At 46.6% G+C, this 18,690-nt stretch overlaps 1 protein-coding gene across 4 annotated transcripts in view; it reads right to left on the reverse strand.

Moving 5' to 3' along the window:
• Positions 1-18,690, reverse strand: part of sh3pxd2aa (SH3 and PX domains 2Aa) — an 81,914-nt gene that overhangs the window by 42,404 nt on the left and 20,820 nt on the right. For all 4 annotated transcript variants that reach the window (XM_035403831.1, XM_035403829.1, XM_035403832.1 and 1 more), the window contains exons 3-5: positions 18,171-18,246; positions 16,608-16,684; positions 12,473-12,564 (exon numbers count right to left, since the gene is read on the reverse strand). In XM_035403831.1, the coding sequence (XP_035259722.1) occupies positions 12,473-12,564; positions 16,608-16,684; positions 18,171-18,246 (245 nt within the window). The remainder of the gene's footprint in view (positions 1-12,472; positions 12,565-16,607; positions 16,685-18,170; positions 18,247-18,690) is intronic.

An 18,690-nucleotide genomic window follows, 5' to 3' on the forward strand; every position in this document is an offset into this window, starting at 1 on the left:
GTGAGGGAGGGACAGAAAGATGAAGGGAGGGAGGGAGAGGAATGAGTACAGGCAGCTGCTGCTACTACAGAAAACAGACAAGTATCAAATCATATGACGGTATCGTTTATACCCACCCCCACATAAACCCCCCCCCCAACTACAAACCCGTCCCTGACAAATCTCTCCCAAGCTAAGGCAGGGAATTTGTTAAACTCTCCGGTCTTAATGGATTGTCATTGGATTACACTGCTAGCTGCAGGGAGCCGACAGGAAGACTTAAGCTAGTTAGCCTCGCGCCAGTCACCAGCTGCAGTGGGCAGTCAGGAAGAGAGAGAGAGAGAGGGGGGGGAGGGAGAAAGATAGAGAGAAAGAGAGAAAGAGAAGGACAATAGAGGACTCCTGTCCTGCAAGGCTCCATTTTTAGCACAGACCTGAAGTGAGGTGAGCTACCTGTGTACAGGTGCCATGTCACAGGGGGCTACATTCACCAAATTTCTAAGCCCAACCCACTTTGAGCCAATCAGAGACCAGGACAGGACCCACTGTGACCCAATCAGAGACCAGGACAGGAAAAGATAAAGGAAAGCAGGGCAGAACTACCGCATTTTGGGAGGGGGGGCGGGGGGGCAAAGTTAAAATCGTATCTAAGCAACCTGTACCAGTCTACTCTCAAGTAAGCAGCACAGGCGCCATAGCTTCTGTTCCTAAGCATATTTCTGTAATGGTAGCCTTTAAAAACCATGCTTAAACAAAATGAATAAGCAGTAAATATTATTTAAGTGAATATATGCATGCGCGCTGGAGTGAAATGCTTTACCCTCTGCAGATTTATTGGCCTCTGCAGTCATACCCCACCCAGTTATGGGAATAGCAGTGCATGACTCAGCACCCGATGAGGCTCCCTCTCATCATTAGGCTAATTGAATGACTGCAGCCCAAACGTTCAAGGAAATAAGGTCGTGGAGAAAGGCTACAGTATCAGAGACGCGCTGTTATATATCAGAGACAGAGGTCGGGGAGACCGACAGGATGTCCATCTGTCCATTATCAGACCCGTTTATTCCTGATCAGGGTCGTGTGGAGGGTTGGAGCCTATCCCAGCATGCACTGGGCAGCAATACACTCCGCACAAGTTGCCAGTCCATCACAGGCATACACACCATTCACTTATAAAGCATACCTACGGGAAATTTAGAGAGTCCAATTAGCCTAACCTGCACATCTTCGGACTGTGGGAGGAAACCCACGCAGACATGAGGAGAACATGAAAGAGTCCCCAGCCAGGATTCAAACCTGCAACCTTGGTGAGTGCTATCCACTGCAACAGGCTGTCTGTGTTTAAAGTGACTCTCTGCACTTTTGGGCAGCTTCTGAATCCTGAATGTAAACACATTATTTAAGCAGGCGGAGCATTTTTTTTTTTTTTTTTTTTTTTTTTCTTTTAAGTTTTGTTAATGTCTGCACCTGTCTGCCTTGGAATGTTCTTGAAAGATTTAATGTAACAACAGTTGCTTAAAGTCTCAGAATGAGGCACAAAGTGCTGGGCAGAGGGACTGAAGTCGGGCCCTTGAAATGAAAACTGCTTTCTTGGTGAATTTTAAAGGGTGAAAAGTGTAACTTTAAGATGCAGACTTTATTCAAACTGCTCCACAGCGTAGGGTGTGTGTTTGTGGCCTTGCCAACTGCCCTCTCTGTAGGCCCAAGGCCCCAAAGGTCCAAGTGCAGAAATGCCAGGATGGTGTCTGCAGAGTAATCGAGGAGCTGAACCCAGCCCACGCCCCCCCCCCCCCCCCAAATCCCGACCCCCCCGGGTGCAGTGCGAAAGGCGCGAAACCCCTGGACTCGCCTCACCTGTCTGAAGCCCCCGCCACTGCGGAGAGCACCCACCCCTGCCCCACCCCCCCCCCCCCCCCCGCGGCACAAACGGCCTTTTCACCGGCAGCGCCCCCCCCCCCCACCCCATCCTCTCCCGCCCTTTGGCTTTGTCCCCTCTCAATCCGAAGCTTTGTTGAAGCGCGCGTACATGAATGCACTCATTTCAGCCCGTGGCCGTGAGGTCATGGAGCCCGGCGCGAGAATGAGCCCCATTGTGAGACGGGGGGGCGGGGGGAGGCGCAGGGGAGGCGCAGGGGAGGCGCGCGGAGACGCTCCGGCTGCGTGCCCTCCTTAACCCCCCCGGGGGGGCCTGCAGACTGACCCGCCCCCTCCAGCGCTGAGGCTAAATCAGCCTCATTCACAGGCCCACAGCACCCAGAGCCGGGCTTTTTGGAAAATATGTTAAAAGGGAAAGGGGGGGGGGGGGGGGGCGGGGGGGTGAAAGGTCTGTGGACTTCTGGCGGGACACGGGCGTGTTCGCCCCCGTTCCCGTTCCCATTCCAGATCCCAGTGCTGAGCACGCCTTGCTCCACCCGAAATCCCGATCCAGATCCCAGTGCTGAGCACGCCTACCCCTCGCTCCATCCAGAAACCTCTTTAAAATGCTCGCTTCAGCGCACCAGACTTCCGCTCGCTCACCGTTCTTCACGCACGTGGTGTGAAAGCACCAGCGGCGTACGATTAGCGAGCTCCAGCGAACACCGCTATACACCACCGCTAACGCCGAAAAGCTACACGTTTGTGATCGTATCGTTTTGCTAATAAAGTTGCTAATAAGGAGCCAGCTTCGCCTCGGGTCAAGCACAGCCTCTGGAGGCGTGAGGCAGCGACAGCGCCGTGTCTGTGACTCAAGCCCTGGCACGCGTCCACGACGATGATGTCGCCACGGCGACCGGGGCTTCAGTAGAGAGCAAGGCCGGGATGTGAGGGCTGTTTATCCAGTGCCTGGTGAGTTAACTGAACGCGATGACATCAGAGGTACTACTACAAGGGCTTTTTTTTTTTTTAAATAAAAAAAACCACAGGCCCAGCATCGCTCCCAAGGTACCTGTCAAGTAAAAGCAGGAAGGACGAAAGTAATGCATAAGTAACCTCCTCTTCTTTCCGGCTCTGGGCTACTCCTGCAAACCCACACGATATACACAAAACGTACGACAGGATGAACAAAAACCGTGCCATTTAATAACTTCTCAGAAATCATATTTCCATTCCAGTTTTTTTTGGAAGTATGGTGCCGTCAGATTAACTTTAAGTTTAATGCCACATTAGCCTTAAAGGAAAATTATTTTTTTTAGAGCGGGTTACCAAGGCGACCAGTTTTAAGATATAAAACTAGAGCCAACGCTGGCAGAACCGAAGAGATGGAGAAAGTATATGCCCTCCAGAACAATTCCACAAAAAATACTGCAGCTAGTGCCACAGGCTATAAAACTGCCTCTTAGCAAAGTTCTGTTTTTTGGATGCTTTAAGATTTTTTTTTGAACAACATACAGAAAAGCACTTAATTTCCAAACCCACCCAAGAGACTTTTACATTTTTCCTCTTGTGTTCAGTAAAAAAAAAAAAAAAAGCAAGCAGGGCCTTAACCTCTTATACAAGCCCGACTGTGGAACAATCAAAGTTCTCTTTAAATAGTACACTTCTATTTACAGTACACATTAAATGGCCTAACGTATTCCCAGTGTTGAGGCCCATCATCATTTTTCATTTAATATGGGCTTAGTATTCTTATATATTTTTAAAGTTTCATGAAGCACAGATTCTCTGTGCTTTGGCAGCTAGACGTCTTCCTATATCTCGTAAAAAGAAAGATATGTAAGGCAGTGGGTGGGAGGAAGAGTAGGAGGAGGAAGAGGAATGGGGCATGAGAGGGGAAAGTTAGGTACTGTAAACTATTTAAGAGGATGAGCTTTCAGGGGTAGAACTTGGAAGTTAACCTTTTATTGGCAGTGGAGTGAAGGACCTGACTGCCAAGCACAAGGGTGTCACTGCTCTATAAAAACTCTGCCTCACAGCATATTTGGCAAAATGCTGGGTTACAAAAATGAGAGGGAAAATAAATGTGTATGTGTGTAAAATACACACACATCCAAACACACAAACATGCAAATACACACACACAAACATACACACACACACACACACACAAACAGACATGCATACGTGCACGCATGCATGCACACACACAAACATGCACACATACACATACACACACACACACGCATGCACATATGCATGCACACACACAAACATGCACAAACACACACACACACACACGCAGCATTACCAGGAAGTGTTTAATACTACCTCTAAGTCAGCAGGGGCCTTTCTGCATTAGCAGACAAAGCTGACCCATCTGTCAGCGTACTGCAGCACCCTCAGCCTCAAGAGGTAGGCACAGTGTTACAGGAACATGTGTGATATTCGGTGGGCTTGGGGGCAAACGTTTCGACTCTGCTCTGCTGTCTGCCAGAAGAGGGGGGCCCACCCTGATCTTGCCCCGCTGCAGCGATCCCAGCCCCCCAAAACTTTACAGCATCGGAGAAAAACCCACAAGTCCCCGCAAACCACAGGCACTGGAGGGACACGCACAGCCCCAGAGAACGGACATTCCACCGGACACACAAATAACCGGGTCCGACAGGCCCCTGCTCCCTGGACAACGTCTGGCCGAGCTCGGCGAGCTCGCTCTCCAACGGGACGGTCTTTACGGCCGGTTTAGGGCTGACCCCGTCCTGCCCTCGGGACTGTGCCACAGCGCGTGGGCTGCGGGCTCCATACATTATCTTGGAATTCCACAGATATTTCTTTTTCATTCTTTATCTTCCTCCTCCTCCTCCTCCTCCTCCTCAATTTTGGCTCTGGCCACGGGTGAAGAGCGATGGTCTTTCGAACTCGAACGGACAGTTTTATGTTCTTTTCACAGAAACCAATGCGCCCCAGACGCGTATACTTCTGAGCAGCTTAACCTACACATACCTCTGCGGTGTGGGGGCAGCGAGACAGAGCCTGTCTGTGCTGCGGTCTAACTGCCAATCAACCTGCCAGAATACATCTCTTAACATGAAGTAGCTGCATATGCAATTTTTGTAAAGTAAAAATGACAAAACATATCACTTGCAAAGCAAATTATACTCATTTTGCTACTTCACCAATCCTATGAACTACAATGACCGTAATACCATATATACCACAGAGCTTTCCCTAATAAACTAAGATCTGCATGTAAGGCTCTGGCCTTATTCGTATTGACAAACCTTAAAATTCTTAAACACAACAACAACAGCTTGTGTTTTAAATTAATTTGGTAACCATGCATTTAACATTTTCGAATTAAAATAATCACGGACTCTCTTTATTTTTGATAACAATGTCATGGATCAAGTTTTGATAGAAAGAGAAAAAGAACAGGCACGCAGCTTGCTCTTTTGTGGGTGACTGGCAGAGCTTATAAGGCTAAGAGGATGGGGTCCCAGCCTGGGGGGGTCTTACAGTATTAGCACAGCGGCCCTATCACCGCTAATCAGGATTCATCGCGTCCCCCCCCCCACTTTTAACAGCCGTCCCTGGGAGCAGACAAGCACTTCTGCTGATGAATTCTTCCAGCAAAACCAATTTCCTAGTTCCAGCTTGAAGCAACCCCCCCCCCCCCCCCAACCACCGTGATTATACCCCAATACCCCCCCCCCCCTTCCCGCCCCTGCATCGCCACAGGAGGATGGGGGACACGACGGCAGCCTCGCTTCCAATCAGATAAAAGCATGAAAATGATGATGCCCCCATGGTTTACCCCCCCCACCCCTCAACCAACCCCCCCTCCCCCGAGGGGCTGCAGTTTACTGTACAGGCGTGTCACTTCCTGTGCAATCATCCAAAAACTCAGCTAAAACAAAACAAAACAGCGTTGTTTTGCAATGCTGTGGCAATGGCACGACACTGACAACACATTTCAGTGTTATTGTGAGAACGTCTTCTCTTAAGCTGGGAAGCTGCACCAGTGTGTTCAGTGTGATGTTCCTGAGGCTAAGCTCGCTGATCTCCTCCACAGTAATATACAGAGGACATCTCAGCTTCCACAGTAGACTAAAATCTGGGGAGACATGTATGTGAAATCCAGCACAGATAATGAACTCAAAGGTAGCTAAATCTGCATGATTCCATTACTTTAAGATGGAAAAAGATAAGTACAGTTAGCCAACGGGGTGACATATATCACGCAGTCTAAAAATCCTTACATAATGTATGCGCGTTATGCAGACCTCCCGATGCTTTCCCCAAAAGAATGAAAAGTCATCGCTTGTTGTTAGAGGCAGTGGATGTGTTACAGATGACAGAAATTTAAAAGCATTCCAAGTCTGTGTATATCATTTCCCGGATCACACAAAACTGTTTCGTAATGCATGCTACGCACAGCCAAGAAGAGTGGATCATTTTAGAGTTTTACATTTTTAAAACTGACTGCGCTCGGGGTCACTTTTTAAGCCCTCGAGCACTCAAGACGCACTAATGCTAGCGTGACGGCAGCGCACATCGCCAAAACTCCGGGATAAAACGCTGATGCAAACAGAAAGAAAAGCCATCGCGAGTCCGATGGAAGTGCACGGAATTCATCTCAGTGGGAATGTGTGAGTCAGAGGAGAAGCACTGGGCCAAAATGTATATAAATAATAAAAAGCAAAGAGCGAAGTCCAGACGCTGAACACATTTATCTTCAGACAGAAAAAAAATCCCGCAAGAGAACTCTGTCCTGGCAGCGTTAAGAGGGCAGTGCTTCGTCCTCGCGATCTACAGTAAATCTGGCCTTCCAAACATCCGGTAAAATCCGTATACCATTCAGCAACTGAGGGAGCCCTCTTGTGGTGGGATGTGGTAGTGCGGGTCCGTGTACAACTTCACTCATAGATTGGAAACTGCAGTGTTGCGAGGGTAATTTTGTGCAAGAGCGGCACCACATGTAATTTCAGAGATGTTCCCTAAAGTAAGTCACAACTCACAGAATGGTAGCACGAGACAAAGAATGGTTGCATGAGACACTTAAGAAAAGGCCCAGCGTGCATATGTTTTACACCTCCTATTCAAAGAATGAAAGAGTTCAAACTCTGTCTTCAGAATATGAGGAAATATTGCATATGCAAGAGGGTCAGCGACCTTTACCAAAATTATTTTGAAAAGCTGATATTACCACATTGATATTAAACTTTAAAAATTAGTATTTGTCTGAGTTTAGGGCTCATGTAGAAGCATAGGCATGTATCAACTAAAATGAACTACAATTAATTAAATGAAGAGACGATTAAATTAACAGGACTACTTGGACTTGGAAAGCAAAACTGCAGTACACAGGTCAGAATGTAGGTTTCACTGTAGACAAATAAATACCAGTGGTAATTTCCACGCACTGAATACTGAATATAACTGAATATAATACGACCCAACATTCAAATGAAACAATGGACTTCACAGCATTATAACGTCTGGAATTCATCTTTTAATTCAAGGCATGAAAATGAATTATGAACCATAACAAATCCAAGCTTTGGAAGGTCAGTAATTCCCATTTTTAGACATATTTTTCAGTTTAAAAAAAAAAGTTGAAGGTGCATAAACTCAACTAACTTTAATAATAGACACAAAATTAAATCGCTTTAACATTCCAATGTGTCTGAAATCTTTTCAGAATAATGAAATTGTCTACGTTATGAAAGCTCAAATCTGGTCTCAGAGGTAGAATAACAGTCTTCCATGACTGGGAACTGGAAATGTGTGAACTTGGTACGGATTATATTGTGTTTCACCCTGCAGAGACTGTAACCTGACAGCTGTTCTTTAGTACACATCAGTATAACGTTCTGTTTTCTTTTGAAAATATGAACTTTGTTGAAATTTTTTCAATTCTCAGATATCAGTTATTGAAGGTACTGACCATTGCCAAAAAACACCCCGTGACATAGAAATAAAATCGTGTGAAAAGTGCACGTATTCCACAGTTGAGTGTAATCTTATTAACAAAAGGACTGCCACACACCCTTTCCCGAGCCTCGTTTTTGAAAGGTCAGCATCCTAGCTGTGCGGACCTCGGTGATTTGATCGGGATTCTGCGCCAGTCGGAAACGAGTTCTCTCCGTGATCCGAGCCGCAAGAGGAGCCAGTCCCGTGTTAAAAACAGTGCCCTCCTCAAATCCCGGTGATGGCACGCGGCCAGCCTCGCACAGACCGGGGAATCCCCCTTGCGCGGGGCCAGTCAAAAGAGCCTCACAGCCACTGGAGCCCGCAGACAGGGGGTCAGTCTGCATGCAGCCCTCATCCGCGGAGAGCACACACAAACCCTGCCTTGTGCTCCGGACACTGCACGGTTATTATGCCATAGCGTAAGGTGTATCTCCAGCGTGATCGGAGAGCTCGCGCTGGCAGGAAGTTAAAACGCAGTAAGGGGCGGCTTTAATGGAACCATGTCGTAATCTGTTTTTTTTTTCTTCCGTTTCTATCTTTTCGTTTTACTTTTTCCGTTAATGACAAGATTGCGCCATGTGACGTACAACGCATCAGCTGGAGTCTGGCCAGGAATGCTTGGGTACGCCGATCAGAGAAGTGCACTGGTTTGGTTTCGGGTAGCCGCGCTATCGGTTCTATCAAGATCGCTTAGACAGGGAGCTGGACGGAGTCCAACGCGCAGCCGGCTGCAAAAAAGCAGAGTCAGGCGGGTCGAAGTTAAGTAGGTCACCAGTCTTTCCACGTCTCTTTATGGAAGCCTACTTGCTTTCACCGTACTTGTTTTTCGTTTTATCAGCGTTGCACTTAAATGATATGAGCTCAGGGCTTGGGAACAGTCACGGATACCTTCCGCGTTGTTCATCCAACTACACTCGCGCCATTCTGCAATGGCCTACTGTGAACGGGCAGTCTGGTTCCTCTGCTTACACATACGTGTGCTTCCCTGCCGTGAACCTGCTTCCTTGGCATGACCCCCCTCAGACCCCAAAAGAGCCTGAACTGCTCCCTCTCACCCACATCCGTACAAGTTACATCCAGCAGTGAATTTACTTCCTACCCAGCCCTCTATCTCTGTGATATAGTAAGACCAGATGTTGCATCAGAAGACACAGCAGTGAGCAAGAAGTTCTGTGCTTTATCACCCAGAGAGCACAGACTGACAAGCAATTGCTTTGTTCATTATTTTTTTATCTGATCACATTCTGCAGTCTAGTAATGTTTATGCAGCACGCAAATACAGTATATATGGTAGAGCATGTTTTAATATCAACAAAATTGAGATGAAGTGCTGGGCTGGCAATAACATTTGTTTCAAGCTCACACATAGACAGGAGTAAAGTACCTTCCAAATTCTCCAAACAAAAGCTCCAGGGACACCATCTTAAAAACACGCATCTAAACGAACTCAATTAACACACTAATGAGCCTCATTATCAGGAAGCGGAATCCTACCAGTGTAACAGATTCCTTTCAAATATAAAGACTAATGCTTCACACACATTATGTTGCTGGCTGTCTACTGAAGAATACGAGAAAAACAGTTCTGTATCAAGACAAATTAAATTTCCATTTCAAGAACTAGAGTAACCTCGGACTTGCTTTTCCGCGGTGGTGTCAGCTGAAGTTCGCCAAGGGGACTAAAAGGAACACGGAGTTGGCTTGTTTCCTGTTGGTCCTGTAAGTAGTGTCACCTCTAGCTATCGCTGCCAGATGTCCAGTTTCTTTTCATTATTTGTTCCCGACTGGACAATGTGATGTCCAGTCCGAGTAATTGATGGGAGAAATCTTCCGGTAGTTTCTAATTAATTTCCCTATCTGTGACTCAGTCGAGCAGCCTGCTCTTGGGTGAGTGGGCAGGACTGAAGATGGAGGAGGAGACTTCTTTGATTGTAAACACAGGACTACAGCAAGGCTTTAAAAACATCCACTCCACAGTATGCCTTTAACAATCAAAATGCTTACTATGTGTTTTTTTGCTACAAACAACTGCATAACACACAATCATCTAATGACTGGCATTAGAATGCTGAGGTCATCTCAGTTTTACTTGAGGAACAGGATTGTTGCTTCAGGTTTGGGGCTTTGCTTATTCAAAGCGGCCCATTGGGAGAGATGCTATTAGACACTCTCTTCAGAGCCACAGAAAAGACCACTGGAAGCAGGCCGTTTCCCCCGACCGCTAGTCACGTTCGTGTTTGTTTTGGGAAGACATGAATCTGCGTTAAAAAGCGACCCACAGCAGGAAATAAGATCCTCAGCAAGTACGACACGCTCGGGACAGGCCCCAGCTTCCGAGCTCCTGAATTTTCATGCGGGGTCCCTGAGAGAGCAAGGTCGCATCTGGAATAGTCCCGGTTATTTTGGGGCCTGAAAGGCCGTCTTTGTCTAAGGCCCTCCAGACCTTGAGCCCCCCCCCCCCCCCGCACTCCCCCCCCCACTCCCCTTTTTCCTACTGTAGCTGATAGAGAGGACAGATCTCAGCACAGAGACTGTACTCTCTTCCTCGTGGCAACCGAAAGCATTCATCACCACTGGTCCCACAGCATTGCATCCCGCTGCAGAAAATTACTCCCAGCAGTGGGAGGCGAGATATTTCATCCTTCTGGGTTTCTGTTTCTGGGATTGAACTAAAACTGCCCCCCCCCCCCCCGCGGAAAACACGCCCTGCATCAAGCCACCATCGCCCTCTTTAATAAAAACACCAAAAGGCTTCAGAGAAATCACTGCCATCTCTCCAAGTAAAAAGCCTTGTGTTTTGACATCGGTGGAAAAAAAAATTACAGCACTTAAAAACAACAGTTGGTACTCAAAGCCATACTGAAAGTGCTTGAGATGGATGGTTAAACTGGGCCTATACTATAATTCTGTCTTAAAGGGATGTTTCTTTAAAGATATTATTTCAGTTTTGACGTGTGTTTTTGAGCTGCCCACACAGCTTCAGTGTGCGATGGAGGACATTTTAGATTTTTACAGCTACAGTTCCGATGACCTGTCAGTTTTTTTACAATGGCTGCAGTTTTACTGTGGTTCTTCAATAGAGCCATTTGTGGCCTAAAGAAAAAAAATACACTCCTCCTCTGCCCCCTGCTAACCCTACTCCGACGAGTGGATCAGACCACCTCATCTGATGACAGATTTAGAACCCCCCCCGCCATCTAAATCTCATCTTCTTAGGGCCTGCATTTACCATTACCCCCAGCCCCCCCCCCCCCCCCCCCCATAGGCCATCTTACACAAAACAAATCTGTATCTCCAAATGGTCCCACGACCAAATTTCATTGTGATACAATGCTTTCGTGGAAAATTAGGGAAACGCCTATTATTTTTACAATGATTACAAGGTCATTCTGAGGTGATCTAACCTCAGAACCTGGAAACAGTTCAACTGAGTTTTCCAGTTAACAAATGACACACAATCTGGCAACACCCCCACCCAAAGAGCCAAACTGTCCACAGGACAGCTTCGTTATTTCTGAACTGAACTTGCTTCGATGCCAACGCGTAGCGTACCACACTTCAAGGCATGCTGCCGCACAACGTGTGCGGCTACGTTTCCACGGTTTGCTTCTCGTACAGCGAAATGAAAAATGCGTAAGCTATAAATAGCCAAACAGATCACTCTCCTCTGCTGTCAATATGCGAGTGCACTAGAGAAAGCACGACATGGCTCGCTCTCTAAAGCACAAAGGAAACACAGTGTGAGAAAGGTCGCTATCCTCAACTGTGTTTTTCTTTTTTTTGAGTGCTTCTTTGACTCAAAACGATGGGAAGCGATTCAGAACCATTACATCAACTACCCCCCCCGCCCCCCCAACCCCTCACCCCCTCAAAGGACACGCCTACCAGGCAAGTTGACAAGAGCTATGATTAAAAATCAGTCAAACGGAGTTTCATAGACTAACTTGGCTTTTTGTTGTTGTTGTTTTTTGCCAGGATGTAATGATTTGTTTACGCACAACGAGGCGTGACAACACCGAAGCCTTCCCGCGGCGATGGAACTCCAGAACTCAAACATTCCATTCTATTCTAAATTAACAATCAGAGATTACAAACGCAAATCACAAATTACTGTGGAACGGATTGCATTTAAGCACTCCATGTATTTGGTAGTTAAAGACCAGAAACTGTGATCTTCACAAAATGAAAAAGAGCAAAAGCAGGTACACTGTGCTAAATATTAAATATTAATAATGGTGTGCAATATTATAGTGTTATAAATCTTAAAAATTTTAGAGGGAGTTGAATTGAGTTTCCCCCTCATTACTATTTTGAGTTGCGGACTGGTGAGATAAGTGATACATAAATGCAAGGAATTATTATTATTATTATTATTATTAGCATGTAAATGAGCAACCCTAATGCTCTGTAAAAAAAAAAAAAGGAAAGGACATAGGTGCACTCTCAGAAGAAAGGGTTCGAAAAGGCTCCTCTGTGTCTCCACAGGGGAACTCTATCCAGCTCAAGGGTTCTCTGTTGGCCAAAACGGTTTAATATACTTTTCAGACCTGCCTTAGGGAGTTCTGTAAAGAACTATAAAGGATTCCCCTATGGAGATAAACCAAAGTAACCTCTTTTCAGAGAGCAGTTGCACTGAGATTGACGGACAGGTGAAGCAGGAACTCACTCTTTAGGGGGGTTGAGGTCGTCCGGTTTCGTCTCGAAGAATCTCAGGACCTCTTCACTCTGGGAGATCTGAGTGGGAAGTCGCACCAGAGCCTGCCGGGGGGAGGGGGGGGGCGAGGGGGGGCGAGGGGAGAGATTTTATTCGCTCTTGTCCACAATACGAAAGACTTGTTCACTTGACAAGCGATGACCAACCAAAGCTCATTAAAAGGTTAAATGCCCACAGGATGCGCTTTTTGTGTGTGCGCTCTAACATGAACGAACTGCATGACCCCAGTAGTTCTGTTTTCCCATGAGCCACCAGTCTCAATGACACACATCGGTTTCAGCTGAATATCCATTTCCTTTAATGCGGTCAGCTTGATCCCCACAGCTCAGTGATCAGCGAGGGCGAATTACTTTCAGAACGACCGCACGCTCTTCCTTTGCACAGACTCCAATAACTAGCGCTAGAAGTTATTTAAGAAGAAACGAGTGCAGTGGAAGTGATGGTGACTCTGATTCATCCCTCGTTCTTTCACTGAGCCTATAAAGCAATGAAGCCTTTATTCTACAGATGATGTCTTATTTAGGCAGTGAAAGGGAAATGTCTCCATTTAGGAGCCAATCATGACATTTTTATTGTTGTTTTTTTTTTGCAGGCACCCTACTGAGCAGTTTAGTTGATTGAAAACACAGCTAAACAAGGCAGATGCTGGGTCACAGTTATGTGTGTGTGTGTGTGAGCTTGCGTGAGTGTGTGTGTGTGTGTGTGTGCGTGCGTGCATGTGAGAGTATGTGTGAGTTTGTACGTTTGTGCGTGTGTTGATGTGTGTGTGTGTGTGTGTATGTACAGCATTCCTCCCAATGTAAAAATGTGATGGTGTCACTGGACCACAGTGTCCACCCCATGCCCACTTCACACTATCGCCTGTCCCTCAGAGCCCCTCAGGCTGCTGGGAGCTCCTGGTCTTCCACTGTTTACACCCTTCTGCAGCGAGGGCCGTACAGTATGAGGCCTTGGCACACTGTGAGGAGGAAGCTGGGGGGGGGGGAGGCGTCTTTGAGGAAAGCAGGTTGGGGGGGGGGGGGGGGCAGGAATGGAGCCCCCCACCTCCAGACAGGGGATATAAGACAGAGGAAAACAGATGGTGCGTGGATAAGCCGGTCAATCCATTTGCAGCCTACACTACGCAAATAAAAGCCTAATGAAACTAAAAGCACAAGCGCATTGTTGCTGGTCGCTTTTTTCTTCTTTTTAAAAAAAAAAATCACACACAGCAGACAGTATGACATAAAAGAGCATTTTCCTTGTGCGCGCACATAAAAAAAACTGGAGCGAGGAGGGCAATATGCACACACTGCAGATACTGTGAGGTAGTAATGAGCTTGACTGGGAGCCGGGTTGATATTTATGGATTAAAACTCTGCCTTTCCGAAGTTTCGGGTAGGTTTTCCAGAGGTGCCGATTCATCTCGTTTTCGAACGGCTCCGCTGCCCTCTGAACCCCGCTTCCTTTTCCTGAAATGAAAAACGCGGCGGCGCTTCTATTTACACTCCGCGCAGGAAATTACAGCCTCGGAGAACGGCCGGGACTTCCTGTGGGGCCCGGGGCCAGAGACACCACACTCAACGCACCTCTTCAAAAGAACGGACCCCCGAATCGCACACACACCACAAATTACACGTTATTACACTGCTTCTTTACGGTGCAGTCATTTGACATAGCCCGTTAATAATATCAGGAGGAACGGTGGTAGCAGCAGTAGCTTCAGCAGTGGTACCAGTAGTAGTAGTAGTAGTAGTAGCAGCAGCAGCAGTAGTACCAATGGCTTCAGTAGTAGTACCAGTAGCAGCAGTAGTAGTACAAGTAGTAGCAGTAGTAGTACCAGTAGCAGCAGTAGTACCGGTAGCAGCAGTAGTACCAGTAGCAGCAGTAGTAGTACAAGTAGTAGCAGTAGTAGTACCAGTAGCAGTAGTAGTACCAGTAGCAGCAGTAGTAGTACCAGTAGCAGTAGTAGTACCAGTCGTAGCAGTATTAGGATCAGCAGAAGTAGTAGTAATAGAACTCATAGTAAAGGTAGTGTTTGTTGTAGATCTTGTGCAACTATAAATCGTTGTAATAACTGACGGCCTATATGCTTCAGTGTTGTCCCCTGTAGCTGGAGCTGTAGCTGAAGTGTGTCGTTATCTACAGTCAAGCGCTGCTGTTTTCAGGCCCAGCAGGTCATTAAGGGTCATGCATCCTACACAAAGAACGTCATTTCTATGATTAAATCTGATTGTGTTTATTAATAAAATAAATAGCCAATTTTCCAATAGGAATATTTCGAAATGGTTTCCCTTTACCCATATTACCGGGCCATTGTTAGTAAAAAAAAGAAAAGAAAAAAGGTCCACGTCCACAGCTGTCAGCTCTCAACTTACAATAGAGTCGTGTTCAGAGAGCGGGCTTTGCCACACCATGCCGGGAACAACAATCTGGGCTCAAAACTGAAAACCATCACGCCAGATCCAGAGTCTTCGCCGCTGCAAACAGGAAGCACATCGCCGGAGGACTTCTGACTACGAGACTGGGGTGTCAGCGATTCCCAAAAAGATTTTTTTTTTTTTTTAATGTTTTTTTCAAAGCGTCTTTGAAAAGATGCCACAACATCTGTTGACATTCACTTAGGAGATGGGGAACGGCCAAATCGTTTGCTTGCAAGAGTGTGCCTGCCTTACGGCGTTCGACTAGCATGCACAAGTTTAACTGTCTGTTTGGCAGTGTTAGATTAGCATGCAAAAATTTTAATTGTCTGACAGTGTTAATTAAGTGTGCGTACAACCGAATGTCTGTTTTACACATTAGATTAGCATGCATCAGTTTGTCTGTTTTACAGTGCTCAGTTTTGCATTTATTGCATCTACCAAGGCCTTCCCTGTTTGGCAACAAGGATTTTGAGACAGACAACCGCCTCAGAATAGGTTCAGTATGGCCGGCAGTGTCCAAGCCTCCAGCCTTAAATGTTAAAGGGAGTAATTGGCCGTAACAACATCTTGCAGCCACCTTTTCAGTCAGCTGATTCTGCAGCCCGGTTGGAGGAAACGGTTCATTTTCCAAAACATTTTTCTGTGAGGCACACGGCGGTTTGGGCGCCGGCCAGGGCTGAAGGAACCGCCTTCGTGCGCCTCCAGATGGACGCCTGCCGCGTGAGTCGCGACGCGTTCAACATCAACATCCTCCGCCAGTCGCCGTGGAATACACGTTTCGGGACTTCCCGCGCCCTGGGAGAGCTCCTCCGCCCGACGCCATTTGGCGAGCACCTGGGGGGCTGACGCACGCCTCGCGTGCTTTCTGGTTTTCCGCGAGAAGCCGAGAGGCTGAGCATCAGTGACACTTCTGAACATCATTGACACTTCTGAACATCATTGACACTTCTGAACATCATTGACACTTCTGAACATCATTGACACTTCTGAACATCACTGACACTTCTGAACATCATTGACACTTCTGAACATCATTGACACTTCTGAACATCACTGACCTCCCAAACATCAATGACACTTCTGAACATCAGTGGCCTTCCGAACATCAGTGACCTTCTGAACATCAATGGCCTTCCGAACATCAGTGGCCTTCCGAACATCAGTGACCTCCCAAACATCAGTGACACTTCTGAACATCAGTGACACTTCTGAACATCAGTGACACTTCTGAACATCACTGACACTTCTGAACATCACTGACACTTCTGAACATCAGTGACACTTCTGAACATCACTGACACTTCTGAACATCAGTGACCTTCTGAACATCATTGACCTTCTGAACATCATTGACACTTCTGAACATCATTGACACTTCTGAACATCATTGACCTTCCGAACATCACTGACACTTGTGAACATCACTGACACTTCTGAACATCAGTGACACTTCTGAACATCAGTGACACTTCCGAACATCAGTGGCCTTCTGAACATCAGTGACACTTCTGAACATCAGTGGCCTTCTGAACATTAGTGACACTTCTGAACATCACTGACACTTCTGAACATCAGTTTTGACACAAGGATCAGCGCTGATATTTCAGGCTGGTGGGGAGGAACAATGGCGGAATTAAAAAAAAAAACAATAATAATAAAAACAATTTTAAAAAGACGTTTCTTACTCTGCAGTAATCATCGAGGAAGCGCAGCCTTTTCATCGCCACGTCTCGGACATGACTTCGTCGGAACAGGATCTTGCCTGCGGGAAAAGGACGGGTGAGCTTTCAGGTGAGAAGCTGCAGGTAAAACGATGATATTAAAATGCCAAGAACAGCAAAAGTAAGGCGGGAAACTTCCGGTTAGCGTTAAACTTAAGTGTAGCATTTGTGGCAAGCAGCAAAAGCCATGAGCACATCCAATAAAATGAACATGCAGGAATTGTGGAGATCAAAGCAATGGACTGCTTGTACAATCTCCCACCACTAGATGGCAGTGAAGCACAGTAAAGAATCTTGGCAACACATATACAAAAACAGGGCACATGCCGACAAGTAGGTCAAAAACTGTCATTCCTGAGATGTGTTGAGGTGGGTCAGAAGATATATGTATGAAAAAAATATATGAAAAAATACATATACTGTATAAATTCTTGAAGCAATATAAATTTTTTATAATATAAATATATTTCTTGAAGTCTAGTTAATTATGGTGTACATGCACATTTGACTTTTAAAATATTTCCCATACTAATATATTAGCCCCATACTAAACATACTAAAGTTTATACGTTGATATGGGATACATGCAACATTCCTTGTTTACAGGAATGCGTGCTGAATATATGGAGCAGAATCCACCGGTCTTATAATATCAAACATTAGTCACGCTGTATCACGTTCGTTCTGTTTGCCAACTTTAAACACACGTGACCCCAGGAGGTCACTCGGGGACCAAGCGTATCAACATTTTTTTTTAGCAAAGCACTTTCAGTACTTTTACAGGAAGTCCTGACTTTACGGAATTCTGTTGACATTTAGCCTACTTAACCCTTTAAGGTATGCGATCACAGATATGTGATTAGAATGTTCTTGACTGAACATTCTAACGCTGATGTCACAATCACTGCTGGTAACAGAAATCTGTGGCGTTCTGGAACACTGACTTGGGATTTTGATAAAGCAGTGCGGCAAGAATCGTTCTGTTCAAAGGGGATCACCGCTTTCCCGTACGCACAGATCGGACAGCAAGCAGCCTGTGAAGAGGCTGGAGATGCAGCTCCCATGAAGGCGAGCCGCTCTGCCGTGGGACCGGAGCTCCTCGCCACGCTGAGAAGGCCGCTCCAGGGCCCGGCGGAGCACGCCCCCGAGGAGTAATAGGATTAGGGACGCTCCCCGTCGCCTCCTCCCAGCGATGTCAGGCCTCTATAAATACCTCCACGGATGAGTTCTAGGTGGGCATGTGACTGGAAGCTAAGGGGGGTTGGGGGTGGGGGGGTGGGTGTGTAGGTCCAAGGGGTCCATGGGAGTGTACAGCAGCCAATCACAGACGCCACGCAGACGACTGACAGCCGATAAAACTCACTCACTCACTCTTGCACTCTCTCACTCACGCTCTCACTCTCTCACCTTTGCAGCCCACCTTCGCTCTCAGGCAGCTTTGAGAACAACGCGCACTGACAAAGTCACATGACCGCTGTTCCAGGCACGCTGACACGGCTAGGGGGTGGGCGTGGCCGAGCTGCTCACCTGGTAAGAACGGGATGATCCGTTTCTTGGGGTCTTTCTGTCCTCCCTCAATTGGGAATTTGTCAAGGATCTGCATCTGTGGGACAAGGGGGGGGGGGGGGGGACAACTCAACATCCAGAAACGCAGCATTCCGGAATTCACACATAAACAGACAGATAACAAGCAATGAGAAACAGCACGGAAGAAATTCAAATATTGCAAAAAACTAATTATATATCTCTCTTACGTGTTGACCCCCATAAGCAGCCAACTCTGTGCTGAGTGTGTGAGAGTAAAGATGAGCGGGAATATGCAAAGAAGTGCAACACCTTTTCCCTGCAGAAGTTCTGCAGTGTACACTGAAATCAGACAGGTCACACCATATTGGCCATTAATTTCATCCATACAGCGAAAATAAGTAATAACTGGGGTTGTAACAGCAGATGTTCTGAGAAGCAGTCAGGACAAGTTACTTGACTACACGTTTTAAACTATGGGTCCATTTCCATAATTCAAAAGATCAAAAGAACTTCAGAATAA

This window comes from Anguilla anguilla, chromosome 2 (genome assembly GCF_013347855.1).
Source record: "Anguilla anguilla isolate fAngAng1 chromosome 2, fAngAng1.pri, whole genome shotgun sequence".
NCBI classification, from domain to species: Eukaryota; Metazoa; Chordata; class Actinopteri; order Anguilliformes; family Anguillidae; genus Anguilla; species Anguilla anguilla.